The sequence below is a fragment of the Grampus griseus genome (genome assembly GCF_964374135.1).
Source record: "Grampus griseus genome assembly, chromosome: 1".
Classification (NCBI taxonomy): Eukaryota; Metazoa; Chordata; class Mammalia; order Artiodactyla; family Delphinidae; genus Grampus; species Grampus griseus.
This window is the reverse complement of record NC_139017.1, coordinates 36,578,637-36,599,030: the sequence shown is the minus strand read 5'-3', so window position 1 is coordinate 36,599,030 and position 20,394 is coordinate 36,578,637. Positions and strand designations below refer to the sequence as shown.

Here is a 20,394-nt window from a genome sequence, read left to right as displayed (position 1 = left end):
TCGCGTATGTGGCTTTCATTATATTTCTACTGGGCAGCGCTGGTCTAGAGTCTGCCCTCCCACTTTCCCTTCTGTTATCCTGGGGGAAGCCTTTAGAGCCAGTATTGATTACTTCACGCAGCCCAGGGAAAGATTTGTTTCTGGGTGTGTGTACACATGTGTGCATACATGTGAGTGCACATGTAGGGGTGGTGGAGCTGGAGAAGGAGCAAAAAAAAAAGAAGGAAAAGGAAGGGAGTCGTTTCAACCAGCATCGGTCTCAGACGCCATCACTTAAAGTAAGGAAGGAGGAAGAGCCGAGCACAAATTGGTTCCCCATCAGGCAACTTTGTTCTTTGTTTTAATAGAGGGTGAATCACTGGGACATCAGACTCTTCTGAATTAAAATGTAGACACAAAATACAGAAGCAGGGCTTCCCTGGTGGCGCAGTGGTTGAGAGTCCGCCTGCCGATGTAGGGGACACGGGCTCGTGCCCCGGTCCGGGAAGATCCCACATGCCGCGGAGCGGCTGGGCCCGTGAGCCATGGCCGCTGAGCCTGCGCGTCCGGAGCCTGTGCTCCGCAACGGGAGAGGCCACAGCAGTGAGAGGCCCGCGTACCGCAAAAAAAAAAAAAAACAAAAAAAAACAAAAACAGAAGCAAACAAAGTTTAAAGAATTATCATTGTCATCGCTTTCCTTAGTCAACAAAGATAATTAAGAACCGACCTATATCCCACCTGATAGTTCTGATTTGGATAAAGGATATAATATGTTCTATTCTGCAGCATTTATAAAAGAGAAGTTTCTGGCTGAGTTAGAGTCTTTTAATGATCTTATAGTTTACGCTTAAATAAACATCCAAACTAATATGATGGTGTTCCTGGAGAACTGGAAGATTTTGTAAATCAAGATGCTTTTGTTAAAAGTTAAGATATCAGGCAGATTCTACTTTTTCAAGAAAAAAATAAGGGTATTTTAGAGACCAAGCCCATATGACTTAAGTCCATGATTTAATATTCTACATAAGACAAATCAGGTTTACTATAATCTTGTCATAGACCATGAAATGGCAAACAAGTATTTTCACCATTTTATTAGCATAATTAATTAAATAGCCCAGGTGGGGAGCCCAGTGATAATAACCACAAACTGAACTGTTATTTAGGTTAATGAAAGGGGAAAGGGGAGGGCCAAGAAATTTAGATCAGCGCTAGCCAATAGAATATGTAATGAAAGCCACATCTGTAAGTTAATATTTTCTAATAGCCACACTGATTACTTTCTGCAGCTCAGAGAAAGACACATTATTTGCGAGAGAGAAAGAAAGTTTAGTGTGAAGTAAAGGATGAAGTGGTCCTGCAGCTGGAACTTTATATCCCCAAGTTGGAACACTGTCATGGAAAGTACTAGCCAGGTGTTGATAAACTAACTGTACTTGCAGTTTATCATAGGATTACACTATTTCATAGCCGAAAACGGAGACCTGACAGCCTCTCATTTCAAGTGAGATGAATTAGGCCCAAAGTAGCAAATTAACTCACCTCAAGTCCCACAGCCGAAGTGGCAGAAGTAGAAATAGCACCCAGTTTTTATTCCCTGTAGACGGTTGTCCGCACTATTCTATGCTGCCTCTGAATTTATTGAGTCATTCATTTCTTTGTTCATTGGTCTATTCAAAAGAACATTTGGTGCCAGGCACTGTTCTATGGCCTTAGGATACAGTGATGAATACGACCATCCTTGTCCTCAAGGACATGATGTCATCCTGTGACCCTGTTCAATTTTCATGGTAAGCTGAGGATAGGAATACTTCAAAGGATATTTGTGACAAGCTCAAAGGGCTCCAAGATGTAAGGGTTTGCCCTCCATTTGTGAAGAGAAACACTTGAAGGAGTCAGCAGAGACCTATTCTGAGTGAACCACACTAAACAGTATGGTTAAGGAGAGGACAAAACGCATGACCTCTTCAGTTGAAATCACACTGGAAACTGCTTAATGGACTGCATGGGGAACCAGGCTTGGGTCCCACCTGTCCTGAGGGAGAGAAAGGCTGTTCCACTCACATCAGTTAATTGACAAACACTTCACTATGGACCCTGAATGTTGGGGATCATGGAACGTGCCACGATGTGGCAACTGCTGGTGCTCTGAGGATTTAAGAGACAAACCGCCACGGGACTGTTTTGACTCTGGAGGGGCAAATATTGTTCATGGTCATGAGAGGATTGGTAAAAGAAAAGAAAAGAAAACAAAACAAAAAAAGTCATTAGGTCATCACGAATCTTCCTAAGGATCATAATACATCTCATAAAGTTTGAGTCACAAATACAAAGTCCCCATAACTCATTTCCCATTTCCTATGCATTCCCTCCCAGTCAAGGCTCCTATGGGTACGTATTTTACATTGTTTAATCAGGATGTATGTGTAATTTTTATAACCTGGATTTTGCAATGAAAAATTTCCCCAAACTGTTTTTCCACAGTTTGTCTAAGTCATCATAATTGTTATTTTAGTGACTGCATAATATTCCGTTCAGTAATCTGATCATGTTTTGCTCAAACTTGTTGTTAACCAACTTATTAAACAAGATGCTCCTTGGACTTTACTGAAAATCATTGTGAATGCTTAAGAGTTTTCATGATAAAACACATACTTACCCTATAAAGTACATTCAGTGGATCATTTAGTGGCACAGTATATGCTGCTGTAGAGTCAGGCCTTCAGCCTCCCCAATAGCAAGATGCTTTCAAGGTGTCTTTTGGCTTAAAACGATTTTGCAAAATTGGTACATATAATAGGCTCAGCTAACCCAGAAATTAAAAAGAACTCTGTTGGCAGCACTGCCCCTTCTTGTAATAGGTCAGGAATGTGGACACTGTTTTTATTGGTACATGACTGCTGAAGTTCCTAGTTTGTTTGTTTGGTTTTTGCGGTACGCGGGCCTCTCACTGCTGTGGCCTCTCCCTTTAAGGAGCACAGGCTCGGGACGCGCAGGTTCAGCGGCCATGGCTCACGGGCCCAGCCGCTTCGCGGCCTGTGGGATCTTCCCGGACCGGGGCACAAACCCGTGTCCCCTGCATCGGCAGGCGGACTCTCAACCACTGCGCCACCAGGGAAGCCCATGAAGTTCCTAGTTTTTATAAAGTGATCTGGTCCCTAAGAATCTGAGGACTAAACTATATAGTGACCCCCCAAACCTAAGGAGGAGGCCGTGGATTAACTAGGCTCATCACTTTCTTAATCAGGGCAGGATAATGGGTTCCAGGAGTCTGTGGCTGCCGTACCTACTTAGGAAGGGAATGGAGCATGGGTCAACTTAATTTTTTAGGTCTTTGGAAAACTGTTATAAATAATATAGGAAACTAAGATATTTTATCCTAGATAAAAGTAGTTACAACTTCTGTTGTAGTTAGAAGTTTTAAGTAAGGTTAGGTCCTTTTTGATATTGAGTCTGTATGGGAGTAGAAATTTTCTTTCTGCCGATTATTTTAACTTTCATTTGATGACCTGATAAAAGGAGTTATGTATTCATCTGACCTTGGGGAATGACTTAAACTTCTTTGATTTTCATTTCTTTCCATTTTCTACCTGGGAATGATTACATCTGGCTTACCTGTATCATGAGATTGCTGTGAGAATCAAATGAGATGTAAGCTGTAAAATCTTCTGACAAGTGCAAGGTGAATGCTATTATTAATCACTGGTGATGATAAATGATGATGATGAGTGAGAAATCCCCAGATACATCATCAGACAGCAGGACACTCTGTGGGTGTGTCAGGCTAGGATATGGTGAAGTGATGCCAGTTAGCACCAGTGACTTGTTCCCTAATGTAAACCTCTTCCTTTACTTGTGGAAGCATGCTTCCACAGACTAGGCAAGGTGTTCTGAACTCACAATATTAAGGTCATCCAGAGAATCAGCCAGGAAGAATTTCCCTAATATTTTTGTGTTCTGCAGTGACAAATTATACCAAGACCCATGTGTAAACAGTTATTTCCAGGAATAAGAGACAGTGTCATCAAAAATGGAAGAAAAGTCTGTGGCTAGAGGAGCATCTTCCCTATGCATTTGAACACTCAGGCTTGCTTTAAATTGTGTCCAGGTTGTGTGGTTAAGTTTTTGCCTGCAGGGAGTAAGCCACACAACTCCCCACAATTTCAGTGGGAGGCACCTGACCCAGTTTCCATGGTCTGAGCTGAAAGATTACCCGACTGTGGGCACTGCCACAACGGCCTATAAACATGACATAGGGAACTCTTTAAAAATTCACATTTTAAAGAGTAAATTAGATAGTCTTCATTTGTTTTGCTTATGTTTTTGGGTGTAATTACTTTTTCCTCCTGAGGCATTTCAGCATCATCTCCACAAATAGTTATTAGAGGATTGGGAAACAGTTCTGCACTCACTGTCTTAGAATATAAATCTCACCCATGTAAAGCCATATATGTTTGTCCTGGGCAGATAGGAAATGACTGATTGTGTCATTGTTCTCTTGGCCTGACTCTGCCCAGGTGTCTTAGATACATAGCGTGATAGACAAATTCTTTCAGGGCCACGGAAGACATATTCAATGAACCTAGCTTCAGGGCACAGAGTATCTTCACGATATTTGGAAAGAATAAACTATTTCCTCCTTCCTTACCAGGAGTTCGATTACACCATCCTTACCTTTGGAAGAGATGAGAGCATAGGTCATTTCTATCTCTTTGAGACTTTGAAAAAAATTAAGATAAAGAAAGTGAGATAATATATGCTGAAGAAAAGAAGGCTGCCACAGAAAATATAGTCCACATATCCACTGAGTACCAAAAAAGGGAAAATGAGGTTTAACTAGGGTTGCATCTGAGGATTTATGTCCAGACAATGATTGACTCTGAAGTGAGTGGGAGTTCCCTTCCACGGGTAGAGTTCTAGTTGCATGAGATGATGTCCTTTTGAACCTGCCTAAAGTGGCTCCTTATCCACATACCGCTGATAAATCTTCGTCATAGTACTATTTTTATACATCACTTTGAGTAAGTAGAAGGGTTCATTTGTGTTAAATAGGTGAGCAGTTGGCAGAGGGGACATTTCTTAACCTGATAATGAGGGAAAGCCCTCATTAAGACCCTAAGCATTGAAGAGCCACGGTCTTCTACTGTATCTCTTTCTTCTCTGTAATTTGTTCTCTCAAAATCTGGCCTGTAAACCACCTGCAGCAGAATCACTTGGAGAGCTTGTTAGAAATGCACATTCTTGGGCCCTAGTTCAGACCTGCTGAATCAGAGACGCTGGGGTGGGGCCCAACAGTCTGCTTCAGCAAGCCCTGCAGGGGATTCTGATGCTCGCCAAAGTCTGAGAAGCATTGGGATGAGGACATCCATTTCCTTCAGAAATTCTTTACAACAGTAGGGAAAAGACTCATGAAGAGAATGTGATTCATTCGCCATGCCTGGGTTTTGTTAATCTCAGTTTAGAAGGAAATTTATAAGGAGATTTAATCCAGCCCTCTCTCTAGTATTTGAATCCCTCCCTTCCTCCCTTTCTCCCTTCCTCTCTTTCTTTCCTCCTTCCTTCCCTCATTTCTTTTCCCTCTTTCTCTTTCTATCTTATGTGCCAGACACTAGACCAGGGATTGAGGATGCAGTGATGAATGTGAACAGCAGTCTCCTGTCTTCCTAGAGCTTACAGTCTAGGGAAAAGGCATATTAAAATGATTATACTAACAACTATGAAATTATAATTGTTCTAAGTACTATGGTGAGGAGGTACACAATGTCATGGTAGTGTATAATAGAGAGATTTAAGCAAGTCCATACACCTTCTACAAGGTAACTCAGCCCTGATGGAGCACTTCCTCTTGCAGGGGAACTTTTGACAACTTATTGGAGCCTATTTCACTCTAAGATAAATGTTAGAAATTTTGAGTGAAAATATTGAGTCAAAATCTGCCACACTCTACTTCGGACCATGCTATCCTGACTCTAGTATCTGGAATCTACAAGGAACAAATCCAGTCCTCTTTTACATTGCAGATCTTCACACAGATAAAGAATTCTTCCCTCTAGGTTTTTTCTTTCCAAGGCTGTGAGATTCCTCATTTACTTGGTCTTCTTCAGAATACTCCACCTTTTTTTCTTTGTTTTTAAACTTTTTGTAAAATATTCTGTTGCTCAGCATGAGCTGGAAGTATATAATGATAAGCTCAGAGTGGTCTATCTCAGGATCTATCTATAAATGTCATTGTCTTTGGTATATTCCACATTCCTGTGGTCCAACCTCACCTGCTTTATGTACGACTGTATCACACCACGGACTTGTACTGAGCTCACAGTTAAGTGAAACCCTGGTTACCTATCTATCTCTATCTGTCTGTCTGTCTATATATTACCTTTTCCAAGTAATTGAAAATGTTTTCCTCTAAGATGTCAGTAACATCAGCCCTTTAACCCGCACCCATCATTTAGGCTGTTTACCTACTTCATTATGTTCGTTTGCATTATCAACTAACCTAAATTTCTTCAGTGTGTCAGTCAAAATTATGCACAACTCTAATATTTGTCTTGCTAAAATCTAGATACAGGATGTCTCCAAAGTCAATGGCAGCTATTCTACCAATGTAATTCGTTTTTTGTTTGTTTGTTTGTTTTGTTTTGTTTTGCGGTATGCGGGCCTCTCACTGCTGTGGCCTCTCCCGTTGCGGAGCACAGGCTCCCACGTGCAGGCTCAGCGGCCATGGCTCACGGGCCCAGCCGCTCCGCGGCATGTGGGATCTTCCCGGACCGGGGCACGAACCCATGTCCCCTGCGTCGGCGGGCGGACTCCCAACCACTCCGCCACCAGGGAAGCCCTACCAATGTAATTTATTTAAAGGAAATGAGGTTAGTTTGTCTTCACTTGTTTTAGTAATTCCCACTTCATTTTCTGTGTTAACAAACAGCCTTTTAATATTTATTGACAAGTCAGAAATTCATGAGATATACCACTTTTAGCTATATGAAGCATACAGTTTTTCTGCGTGGTTAAAACATTCTATCAAAACAATAGAAACACCTTTTTTCCATTTATTTAAGAAGTCTTTTATATCCTCAGAGTGAGTTCTCGTATCTTTGTATGTTCAACTAGAGTAACACCATTATAATTCATTCTGGGGTCCCTGGATCTTCAGGAGGTGTACATTCTTTCTTGGCTTATTCCTCTTCTCTTCCTGGTAGGTCTGTGCTCACTAACACAGACATGGTTTGGCCAATAGATGAATATTTTCGTCTGGCAGTTTACAGAATACTATTCAGGGACTTCTAAGTAAACCTGGGGCTAGTTCTCATAAGAGTTATTATTTACAATTTGGTAATAAATATTGGCTTAAGTTGGTCATGAATAAATTTTTTAATAAAAATAAAAACTTTTATTACCATTTCATTAGAACAGACATCATTCATTTTTAATTCCAATGAGAGGGTTTTTCTTTTGTTTTGTTTTTAATAATGCATATCACATTCTATCTTGCCCTCAGTCTGCTCACTAATTAAATGAGTGGTTTGGACTAAATGATCCCTGTGATATAGTCAAATTCTAGAATTATATGATTCTAAACTTTGAGAAGGAAATAAAATTTAAAATAACTTTATAAAATGGATGGCTAGTGGGAAGCTACTGCATAGCACAGGGAGATCAACTCGGTGCTTTGTGACGACCTAGAGGGGTGGGATAGGGAGGGTGGGAGGGAGGCTCAAGAGGGAGGGATATGGGGATATATGTATACCTATAGCTGATTCACTTTGTTGTACAGCAGAAACTAACACCACATTGTAAAGCAGTTATATTCCAATAAAGATATAAAAAAATAAAATAATTTTAAAGTTAAACCACAACACACACACACACACACACACACCACACCTGTGCAGGTAAAACTGATGAAATCTGAATAAGGTGGCTAGATTGAATCAGTGTCAATTTCCTGCTTGTGATATTGTACTATAGCTTTTGCAAGATATTTCCATTAGGGAAAACTGGGTGAGGATATATTGGATATCTCTGTATTATTTCTTATAAAAATGTGAATCTACGATTATCTCAAAATAAAAAGTTAAAAAGATAAAACCATAGAGTGTCATAACAGGACATTGGAAGCAAATAGGCCTTGCTTGTCCATATACTAGCTTAAACGGATTAGTTAACCTTTCTGAAACTCAGTTTCTTTGTCAGCCTTAAAGTGGGAATATGAATTCCTACCTAATGGGATTATTGGAAGGATTATATGAGATAGTGTGTGTAAACAACTCTTATGGTTCATACTCCATGATAGTATTCAGTAAGTGTTGGTTACTTTCCCCAGGGCTGCTTCTGTGCTCTGGAAGAGAAACTAGGACAAACAGCCTTGCTGCAGGTCTCCTAAAAAAAAAGACGACATATGACCTGAAGCTGAAGACAGTTTGGAAGCATACATTAGTGAGATGAACCCCATAGCAGTGTAGTGAGTAATGCTGTTACATAACTTTCACAAATCACCAGGCAGATCAGCTAACATGGCTTGGCACCGTTTACCAATAAAATAAAATAACAAGGCAGCTTCCAAACCCAGCCCGAGTCAGGGAGTCCCGACACAGCAGCCAGAGTTAAAATCCAGGATGACTACATAGGCCTTGGAGCTTTGGCGTTTCAGTTGACTCAGACATGCAGTAAATCCGTATAAGTGGAAAAAAAACAAAAACGATTTCTCTCTGGCTGGCCCCCTGAATAATTGTCCCCAAGGGGCCTAGAGAAGCTTTCTTTCCCTTGCAGAAGTCCTTAATCATGTCTCCCAAATATGAGTTTTCCATGCAGCTGCACAGATGAGAACTAGGGAGGGACTAAGGAAAATAGACATGTCTTGGTCCCGAGGATGTGATTGTTGAGTGAATGGCCAAGATGTGTCTCCCACATGTCTCCTAAAATGTTTAGAGTTTCCCAGGGCTCTGTCCTCACCTTTGATCTGATGAATGTTTTTGTCAGTGAGTTGGATAGAAACACAGAAGGTTAAGCCCACCAAATTTTCGTATGATACCGAGGTAAAAAAGGGAGTCTGGGGACAGAATTACAATTTTTTAATGATTTTGGCAGGCTCTAGGGCACTGAACTGATCACGGTAAGTTGTACTTTAACAGGGGTAATGTTAAAGCCTGCACTTCAAAATCAAAAGCAGAAGTATAGGTTAGAAAAGGCTTAGATTGACAAGGGTTTTTTATGAAAAAGTTGTAGGGATTTTATTGGACTACAGGAAATGTATGAGCCAACAGCTTGCTATCGTTGATTAAAAAAGAGGTTAAGGACCAGAAAAAGGAAAGTAATCTTTCCATTTTACAATATTTGCACCAGTTAGACAATACTCTTTGTGTTGTATTCAGTCTAGGTCCAAATTTAAGAAAGATATTGACAGATTCAAATTGGTCACTAAGGGAAGGAAGGAAAGAGGAGGGCCAAGTTTTTAAAAATCCCCAAACTATATTGTTTAAAGAATGATTGCAGGAAGATAAGGAGACTCAGCTATCTTTTAGTTACCATATGGAAGAAGAGTAAACTTGTCTATTTTGCTCTGAAAGGCAGAAGCAGGATTAATGAGAGTTCATGGAAACAGATTTTGGCTCAACAGAAGGAAAATTTTTCGAATAATTACAGCAGTTCAGTGACAAAAAAGACTATTTCATTAAATTGTGAGCCTCCTGTCACTGGAAATGTTCAAGCTAAGGCTGGACGAGTGTCTCAGGGATTCTGAAGTCTCCCAGCATTGAAAAGAGCTTGGGGTGGGTGACCTTTGAGATCAGTTCTAACTCTCATAGTCTATGATTTAAGTAAGCATGAATGCCAAGGCTGCTTATGACATGCCAGAGCCACTTTTTCAACTCTTGGCTCTGATTCTGACCAGCTGTGTGACCTTCAGCTAAGAAATTAACCATTTCTTCTTCCAGTTTCCTCATCCGTAAATTGAAGGAGCTGGATTTAATGATGCCTGAGTTCTCCCCAGCACGTCTGTCTCCTTGAGCATCCTCATGACTACAGCACGTTGGAAAAGTAGAGTCTGAGCTGATGCCTGCCATTTTTCTAAGTCAGCTTGCAGGAGAGGGCCGAAAGACCAAAACCCATTGTTGATTCTGGGGGCCATGGAACTAACTCTCAAGTTCTTGTTGGCAGGAGCATGGGTGATTATGAGCCCAGAATTTGTTCCCGTGGGATCTGTGGCAGGAAGTAGATTAAATAACTGAAAATCTGGTTTCTTTCAAACACCTGTACATTCTGGCTGAGTTCAGCAATGCCTTGGCAAACAGCTTAGAAGAAGTGAAGATCATATGAGCATTGCATTGTAGTTCTGTCCTTTACAAAGCAAACCTTTGTCTTTATTTCCTTAATGATCTGGCAGTTTCTATTGGACTTTGTTTATAATCATGAGAACCAATATCCAGAAAGCAACTTATTACGTGACAGATAGTGTTCTAAAAGTTTTATATAAATTACTTTAATCCGTTTATAATCTAAAAATCTAATGATGAAATCAGTGATTAGGTCCTTTTTACCATAAGGAAAAAGAGTAGTTAAAATCCAGTGTAAGTCTGGCTTAATGGTAGAGTCCAGAATGGAGATTCATGCCCTTATTTTTTTAAACTTCATTACTGCTGTTCAAAGACTATAATTTCCTTTGTGGTCCATTTGATTGCTAATACTTTTCTTCTCTGCCTATATTAACATGCCTCATCCTGCACCACTGCTGCGTTCTAGCTCTTCCACTTCTTCCTTGACTTCTCTCTGGCTCCCACATCATTGCCTCCAAATCTCATTTCTTCAGTTATTTTCTCCAAAGGTCTTTGAAAAAGCAGCCATCAGGGGGAGTGTCATAGTTTTCTTTACATATATATGTATATAGATATAGATGGTATGGCCATGATTTCAGATACCTTCTCCGGTTACTGAGGTCAGCTAGGGGAGAAAGAAGTAAATTGATGCTTCTTGTAAGGACTTGAAGAACTTAAACCTCATTCCCAGGCTTATGGGTCTGGCAATACTCACTCCATCTAAGTACCACATTTTCTTCCATCTCTTTGTTTCCTTAGGCTGGAAATGAAAACAGCTGTTAAAAATAAGAGCACATGAGTCAGTTTTGAATCTCAATGTAGTAATTACAGTTTCCATCTCAATTGGTATAGTTCCTCCCAGTGTACTGAGCCCCATATCACAGCCCCCTTGTTGTCAATTTTATACCAAGACCTTAACTTGTGTTTTCCAAACCTCTAAGATTAAACACTAAATCAATTGCCAAACCAAATAAATAAATGGCAAGGAAGAAAACACTTCAATTTGAAAACCTGATTCTTGGGACATGCCCTTTTTCTGATTTAGATTTTTTTTTTTTTTTTTTTTTTTGTGGTACACAGGCCTCTCACTGCCGCGGCCTCTCACTGTTGTGGCCTCTCCCGTTGCGGAGCACAGGCTCCAGACGCGCAGGCTCAGCGGCCATGGCTCACGGGCCCAGTCGCTCCGCGGCATGTGGGATCTTCCCGGACCGGGGCACGAACCCGTGTCCCCTGCATCAGCAGGCGGACTCTCAACCACTGCGCCACCAGGGAAGCCCTGCTTGTACTCATATAGAGGCTATTCCTTGTATTTTCTCTTTTCCAAGTTCCTGAGGTTTATGACCTAGTAAGCCAATCTCAAAAGAGTCATCTACAATCCATGAATTGATTGTCCCCTTTTAGGGCAGATTGATCCTCTTTTAGTTCTGCTCAGTCCCCGAATCAACCATTGAGTCCTTGACTGAGCAATCCCACTGGCTTAAAGCTCTGAAGGTCCCCCCCACCAGTGAATCAGCTGCCTTCAACTGACCTATCTAATATTGCCCTATTAATACAGATCATATGCTATTAGCAAGAGAACTTTGTGTCCTACTGGGGGAGAAGCAGGAGGCAGGAGACTTGACCCTTTCAGTCATTTCACTTTGCCTACTTTATTTCCATTTTCTAAGATTTGATTTCTTTATTGTTAGATTAGATTATTTCTAAAATTCACTTTCCTGCTAATATTTCTATAATTCGGTTATCACTGTATCCTCCATGAGCTAGTTTTATGTGATGAAAATTCTCTTGGTCAGTTTGGGCTGCTCTAACAAAAATACCATAGTCTTGGAAGTCCAAGATCAAGGCAGTGGCAGATCCAGTGTCTGGACAGAGACAGAGAGAGAGGAGAGAGAGAGAGCAAGAGAGCGAGCCTTTTCTTATAAGGGCTTAAGTCCAACGTGAGGGCTGTACCTTCATGACCTAATTACCTCCCAAAGCCTCCATCTCCAAATATCATTACATTGGGGATTAGGGTTTCAACATATGAATTTTAGGAGACACAAGCATTCAGTCCATTGCAGAAATGAAGATATTTGCATGCACGGTATGATTTGTGGAATTCCAGGAAGGCCATTTAGCACACTTCAAAATCCTATACCGGGCTTCCCTGGTGGCACAGTGGTTGAGAGTCTGCCTGCCGATGCAAGGGACGTGGGTTCTTTCCCCGGTCCAGGAAGATCCCACATGCCGCAGAGCGGCTGGGCCCATGAGCCATGGCTGCTGAGCCTGCGCGTCCGGAGCCTGTGCTCCACAACGGGAGGGGCCACGACAGTGAGAGGCCCGCGTACTGCAAAAAAAAAAAAAAAAATCCTATACCATTAGGTATCCATTCCTTTGTGGTAGGATATTACCTCTCAGATACAACACCTTTTAAAATCCAATATGTTTGGAAAGGCAAATCAAAAAACCAGTATGTGAGGTAGTATAGTGTAGTGCTTAGAAGCAGGCTCTTGGGTCAAACTATCTGAGTTCATACCCTTATTGGTATATGACCTTTGGCAATTAATTCACCTTTCTGTGCTTCCTGTGCTATAGTCTCCTCATCTACAAGCTGGAGATGATAATACTCACCTCAGACGTTTCTGTGAGGTTTCAATGAAGTATGTAACATGCTTAGAAGAACAGTATCTTGCTATATGTGTTAGCAATTATTATCCTTCATTTGTATAAATCAGCCTATTATATTGATGTCCTTTTGACAGAAAGTTGATATCAGGTCACAGAGAAATTGGAATTTTATTTGGGAAACTGGGAGGGGATACCTTGGGTACATGAGGCACTTTGAGGAATAGTCTGCCTTACTGAGGTGTTATAGTTGGTGGCATAAAGCCACTAAGTGCCTGGGTGTCTGAGGGAAATACAAGAGAGATAAAGGGGGATAGATTTGCTCTGGTCATAACCAGCATGTCTAGTAACTGATAGAATTAATCAGCTGGTAGAGTGAGCAAGTCATGTGATATACACCTGCAAATGAATTTGGAATTCAGTACTTGCTTAACTTTTTTGTGTCTCATAATCCTATCCCTTGTAATATTCAGGTAATGCTGGGTCTCTGAACCATGGGAAAATGTAAAATAAAGTGGTTTTGTTTGCTAAATGCCCTTGCCTCTTTCTTTTAGATTACATGAAGCAGACGACATTTGAAGTCCAAGCCTTTTTAGAAGCTGTGCAATTCTTCCGACAGGAGAAGGGGCACTATGGCTCGTGGGAAATGATCACTGGAGATGAAGTCCAGGTAACATGGGGCTCAGACTTTTGGATCCTATTCTCCATCTGAGTGGTAGGAGGTCAGGGTCATAATAAATAAGCAAATTTAAAAAGTTGCAAGCATGGAGGATGTGGTTCCAAAGGCCATTTCTCTCATTGTCTAGAAGCGTTTGGTCAGCAAACTATTGGACACCTTCTCTAAAGACCTCCAGACCAGACACTAAATAGGGCAGCCCAAAATACTGCAACTGCAATGGAAGAGCTACTTCCAGTTTCTTTCTGGAAAATGCATATTCTCTCAAATGACCTCATGCTTCCAGACTAGAAGCAAATGTGAGCAGTGTGGCATAGTGCAAGGTGTGTGGTGGGGCTTTAGGTCAGAAGACTTGGGTTAAAGCCTGCCAACCTTATTTAACTGCTTTTAGTCTCAGGTTACTCCTCTGAAAAAAATAGGAATGACAGTGTTTGTGTTGCAGGGTTGTGAGAATTAAATGAGATGTTGTTGGAAAAGTATTTGGCCAATAGCTGTCTTTATCTATGGAATGATTTCTAAAGGAAATAATTAAAGGAAACAAATTTTGAAAGCATTAGGTAGTTTTCTATATGTTTCATTTACCTTTTCTGGTACTCTATTCCCTGTGGTCCAGTATAATTTCCCAAGACCCTGATTAAATGTCAGTCATAGGCTAAGTGTCTCGGTTGGTTTGGTACCAGGCACTTTGTTACAATCTCCAAGGAGACTGTATTTCATGATGTGACCTCATCCTCCATAAGGACACCAATCACACAGCTGATTCAGCCAGGAAGAGGAGGCTGGGTATGGGCATTATTTAATTAAAGGCATACAGGGTCCAAGAATGCTATTCTTTAATTTCCCCTCATATCCCAGAATAGCAAGTGTGAAATTTGTTATTAGGGAACAATATTTGGAAGATGCCAGATGGTGTCTTGCCTTTGTATGGTCATTAAACATCTAAAGCCAAAATCATTTTCTCATGGTAGTGGGCTGTTCTTTACTGTTTTACCATATGACTCAGAATCTTCTCCTCCTCCTTCTCCCCCTTCTTCTTCCTTTTTCTTTTTCTTTTTTTAACATCTTTATTGGAGTATAACTGCTCTACAATGGTGTCTTAGTTTCTACTTTATAACAAAGTGAATCAGTTATACATATACATATGTCCCCATATCTTCTCCCTCTTGCATCTCCCTCCCACCCTCCCTATCCCACCCCTCTAGGTGGTCACAAAGCACCGAGCTGATCTCCCTGTGCTATGCGGCTGCTTCCCACTAGCTACCTACTTTACGTTTGGTAGTGTATATATGTCCATACCACTCTCTCACTTCGTCCCAGCTTACCCTTCCCCCTCCCCATGTCCTCAAGTCCATTCTCTAGTAGGTCTGCGTCTTTATTCCCATCCTGCCTCTAGGTTCTTCAGAACCTTTTTTTTTTTTTTAGATTCCATATATATGTGTTAGCATACGGTATTTGTTTTTCTCTTTCTGACTTACGTGACTCTGTATGACAGACTCTAGGTCCATCCACCTCACTGCAAATAACTCAATTCCATTTCTTTTTATGGCTGAGTAATATTCCATTGTATATATGTGCCACACCTTCTTTATCCATTCATCTGTTGATGGACACTTAGCTTGCTTCCATGTCCTGGCTATTGTAAATAGAGCTGCAATGAACATTGTGGTACGTGACTCTTTTTGAATTATGGTTTTCTCAGGGTATATGCCCAGTAGTGGGATTGCTGGGTGGTATGGTAGTTCTATTTTTAGTTTTTTAAGGAACCTCCATACTGTTCTCCATAGTGGCTGTATCAATTTACATTTCCCACCAGCAGTGCAAGAGGATTCCCTTTTCTCCACACACTCTCCAGCATTTATTTGTAGATATTTTGATCATGGCCATTCTGATCGGTGTGAGATGATACCTCATTGTTTTGATTTGCATTTCTCTAATGATTAGTGATGTTGAGCATCCTTTCATATGTTTGTTGGCAATCTGTATATCTTCTTTGGAGAAATGTCTATTTAAGTCTTCTGCCCATTTTTGGATTGGGTTTTTTGTTTTTTTGATACTGAACTGCACGAGCTGCTTGTAAATTTTGGAGATTAATCCTTTGTCAGTTGCTTTGTCTGCAAATATTTTCTCCCATTCTGAGGGTTGTCTTTTGGTCTTGTTTATGGTTTCCTTTGCTGTGCAAAAGCTTTTAAGTTTCATTAGGTCCCGTTTGTTTATTTTCTTTTTCTTTTTTTTTTTTTTGGTGGATTCTAAACTCATTTATTTCCCATCCTGAGACTTACTCAAGAACTTTAATCAATTCTTGGTTTCTGATATTTGGAGGAAGCACATCCATTTATACATCTGAGAGGATTAATGACTAGCCATACTTATGCCAAAAAGAAAAACGAAAGCATAGGGGAGGCTGAACTACTTGCCATTGATTGGCCTGTTATATAAACATGCATATTTAATAGATATACCAGTATTAAAATGCCATTGTATGGTACTTTTTATGTTCAAATCCTAACTCTGTTCATTTTATCAATCTCATGAGATATGTAGAGCAGTTATTATTTCCATTTTGTAAATGAGAAAACTGAGGGAAGAATAGAGCGATTAAGTGACTTGCTCAGTTTTATTCATTCAACAATTATTTATTGAGCTGCTATATTCCAGGCACTATGCTGGGTGCTCTTGAACCAGAGATGGACAAGGCAGCATGATCCTTGCCTTGTGGAGCTGATTGTTTTGGTCACATGCTAAGTGGATAAATGGCAAAGCAAATGATGGCTTCTGGTTCAGTGAAAGATCAACATCAACCATGGGACTATACCAAGTTAAACAGTTATTTAGCTTCTTGAGTTTAGCCAGAGTACTTGATTTTTTCTTTCATTTGAAATCTCACATCAGCTCACATTCCTTCATGATTGCATTGAAAGCAGGTACTAAGTCCTTTCTGGGAGTTAAGTATTGAGTTTGTTTTCTTTTGTTGACTTTCTGCTCTTTAGTTTGGGCTGATAGGTGTGAATTGCTCTAAAGTGTAAAAGAATGAAATGACTCATCCCTTGCCATCGTGGTGAGGCAAGACATACCTAGAAACATCCAGAGAACAAGGCAGCCTTAGCAGTGTGTGCGGGTACATATGTGGGTCTGTTCATATATGGACATCATAAAGCATTAGCACAAAGCAGTCACAGGAAGGTGTTAATTTTGCTGTATAAAAAAAATACCTTAAAGGGGAAAACAAAACAAAACAAAAACCAGAGAAGAAATCAGTAAAATCTGGAGTTATCAAGTGACCCAATATGAAGTGTTGCTCCCCCAGGAATCTAAGTTTCTTTGGTGAAATCACAGACTCATCAGGTGTGAGCACTGGAAAGGCATTTCAGGATGATTTGTCCGGTACCCTCCAGGCGAGAGAAAGAACATTCGGAGAAGTTGGCCGGAGTCACAAAGCCAGTCTGTGACAGATACGCATTTTGAGCCATGTCAGGCGATCCTTTAAGAAGCTGGTAAAAGGAAATAACTTTCAAGACTTTACTGTGTGGGGCCTGGTGAGGGTAAGCTTCACTGTAACCACTCGCACATGGAGCTGAAAAGGTGTCTGTCCTACGACCCACAGAAAAAAGAGGTCAGCGCCCCAAAGAAGCTACCAAGTAGTTAAAGAAAAGGGCATAGCATAACTGAGTTTGAGAATATGACATCTTTTGTTTAAAGCACTGAATTTATTTGCATTTTTTTCATGTCTGCTAAGAACTTAATCATAACATTGTCCTAACCCCTTCTATCCTAGGGGACTGTATTCAGAAGATTTTCAGCATTGTTACAGTATTATCTTCATAGTAATGACTCACACAGCTAGTATGGCATGCCCTCGTGGTGATGGTTATTTTAGGCAAGTGTCTAGGCAAAGCAAATATCTTAGAATAACTTGCCTGACAGACTATTAAGGTGAAAATATTTGTACACCAGTAAAAGCATCAATATATTTTCTGCTTAATAAAAAATGTATCAAATGAAGTCATGAGGGAAAGCATTTTGTAAAATGTAAGTACAAGCTATGTGGTATACTTATTATTTGCCTTTAAATTAACCAGATGGGCCAAGAGAACAGTTCAAAATTCCCACAGATCAGGGTGGTTTCAAGACCAGAAGACTATCCACATTTTTTTAGGCCTTGTCCACAGGTTGTCTTTTGTCTAATGACCTTGAATGTGACCCATTTAAATGGATTCTTTCACCCATGGTTGCTGAGTAACACAAAGGGCACAAGGCCAACAGCCTGATCAGACCATGGGGCCAGCCTCAGGAAGGAGGGCAGTCTCTCTGGGCCTCACACCTTCCTCGCAGCTGCAGCATCTGGAAGGTAACAGGTGGTATGGCCTTCAGGGAGCGGGCCTGCGTTTCTTGGTTTCGATCAACCTAATGCCGGGTTTGGTTTCGTACATGTGTGGTGGAATTTTAAAATCTCCCAGTTAAATCCCAGCAATTAAATTTACACCCCCCACCCCCCACCCCCGTTTTTAAAGCACGAGAGATATCTTTAGGTTCCTTATGGTAAAACTCAGTGGATTCTATTCTGAAGAGGGAAGGTTGGGGAAACTCCTTCATTAGTATGATTGGTTTTATGAGATTAGCTACTTTCTTTCCGATAGCCCCAGGGTTTTGGACCCTGCTCATGGAGGGCTGACCAAGGTAAGGAATCTCAGAGCAGATCCTGGGCAGGTGAGGATCCTCACAAGGTCAGGATGTGGTGGGGCTGACGTTTACAGGAAGAAGAGCTGTTGGGATGAGACAGAGTTGGCCTCTGCCTGCCCCAGAGCTATTCCCTCATCACCAACCCCCTCCCCCTGCTTTCAACGCACTCCCATCCCCCTCCTTTTTTTTCCAGACATATTTCCTTTCCAATCCCTTAAGTTATAAAATAGAACCAAATTTCTTGGAGCATTGTATGGGAAAGACTAAAAGAAAACTATAAGCCCACCCAGATGGAATGTTCTTTTTCTTTGGACGGTATAACATTTTCATCTTTCAAATCCCTTTCACACTCATGATCAGATTCAAGCCAATCTCTGCAAAAGGATAAATTTGGACAATTATTATGATTCTTGAATTTAATACTTTTAAACTAAGACAATATTTCCCATTGATTTGAAGTTCTGGCTTCAGTGTCCTTACTCTCTCAGCTCACTCTCCCCATGCCAACACTTCCATCACTCTTGGGCAGATATGTTCCAAACAAGAATTTGCTCCACTGGGCAAGATGAGGTTCATGAATTATTGATGATGTACTTGAACCTAATGTTTGGACTTGCTGATTTCTATGGAGTTTGCACATGTCAAGTTCCTCTTAAACTCCTCAAAAATGCTGCTTCACCTCAGCATTTTAGGAAAGACTTGGGAGCAATATTTTTTTAAAAACACCCTGAAAACTGTAGACAAGCCTCGCCCATATTCTACTCATCCCACCAATGTCCAGTTGTTCCAAAGTATTTGTTATCCCCTTCTTTTTCTAAACTTTAAAGAAGATGGAGGTGGGATTCAGGGTGCAGTAGAGACAAAGAGCATGAAGACACTTAGATCCCAAGAAAGCTCCAGGGGAAACGACGGTCTCAGGGGATACAGACAAGAACTCAAGCCACCAAAACCAAGCCTGACCCCCTTCACAATTTTGCTAAGGATACCCTTATCTATAATGGAAGTTCCCCCTCTTATCCTAAACGGGCTAGATTCTTCTAGTTTGACTAGTAGAAGTTTGAATTGAGGAATTTGTCCTTTCCAATGGGAAAATGTCAACAGGCGTGACTGTTCCTTGCAGATATTTAAGAACGTTTACCATCTAGGATTGTCTTCCTAGAGATTTCTGTGGCCTCAGACCCAGAGTTAAACTATTAACCTAACAGATTTCACGTAGCGCAGGACAATCTTATGTAGCCAGGACGGGGTTGGCCGGTCATGACACCTTCAGTTAGCCTGATGCTGAGATTTAGGCGTCACCGACTAAACCAGCTCTGAGGCTCTCCTCCTCTTGACAGATCCTGAGTAACCTGGTGATGGAGGAGCTCATGCCAACCCTTCAGACAGACATCCTGCCTAAAATGAAGGGGAAGAAGAACGACAGAAAGAGGGCCTGGTTCGGTGTAAGCGATGATTTTGCCCTGCAGCTGTGCTACTCAAAATGAACATGCCTTTCCCTTCTCTTTTTAGTTTTTTTTTAAATACGTAATTCCTTCCCTGGGTGGAGAACTGCCCAGTCTGCTCAGTCTCACTTACACGAGGACTAACCCAAACAGACTCAAACTTTGAAAGACAAATTAGAATGTGTGTGCAGTTTTGTTTATGTTGCGATTGTCTGCGATTAACCCACCCGCCTCTACTTGACTCCCTCAGGTGCTGACGCACGACAGAGCCCCAATTTCTGTGTTGTTCTCTGTTGCAGCTCCTCGAAGAGGCCTACAACCTGGTTCGGCATCAAGTTTCAGAAGGGTTAAGTGCACTGAAGGAGGAATGCAGGGCTCTGACAAAAGGCCTGGAAGGCACCATCCGTTCAGACATGGATCAGATTGTGAACTCAAAGAACTTTTTAATTGGAAAGATCAAAGGTCAGTGGAGATAATCCATGCTCCTACAAACTAGATAAGCTGTGTATCTAAGGCTCCATCACATAGTGAGAGTTCCTAGTTTTAGAGGAGAATTACACGAGGGACCTGGAAGGAGATGATAACACTTGAAATAGGAGTGTACTGGTGGTGCTCTGAAGGGCCTCCGCATGGAAACGTCAAGGACACAGGGTGGAGGAAACGTTGCTGCTTGCCTTGTAGTGGTGCCTGTGTATCCTGATCCTG

At 41.1% G+C, this 20,394-nt stretch overlaps 1 protein-coding gene across 1 annotated transcript in view; it reads left to right on the top strand.

The window, feature by feature from the left end:
* NIBAN1 (niban apoptosis regulator 1) overlaps window positions 1–20,394 on the top strand; it is a 160,361-nt gene that overhangs the window by 115,977 nt on the left and 23,990 nt on the right. The window contains exons 6-8 of the mRNA XM_082650151.1: window positions 13,449–13,564; window positions 19,585–19,689; window positions 19,989–20,151. Of these exons, the coding sequence (XP_082506277.1) occupies window positions 13,449–13,564; window positions 19,585–19,689; window positions 19,989–20,151 (384 nt within the window). The remainder of the gene's footprint in view (window positions 1–13,448; window positions 13,565–19,584; window positions 19,690–19,988; window positions 20,152–20,394) is intronic.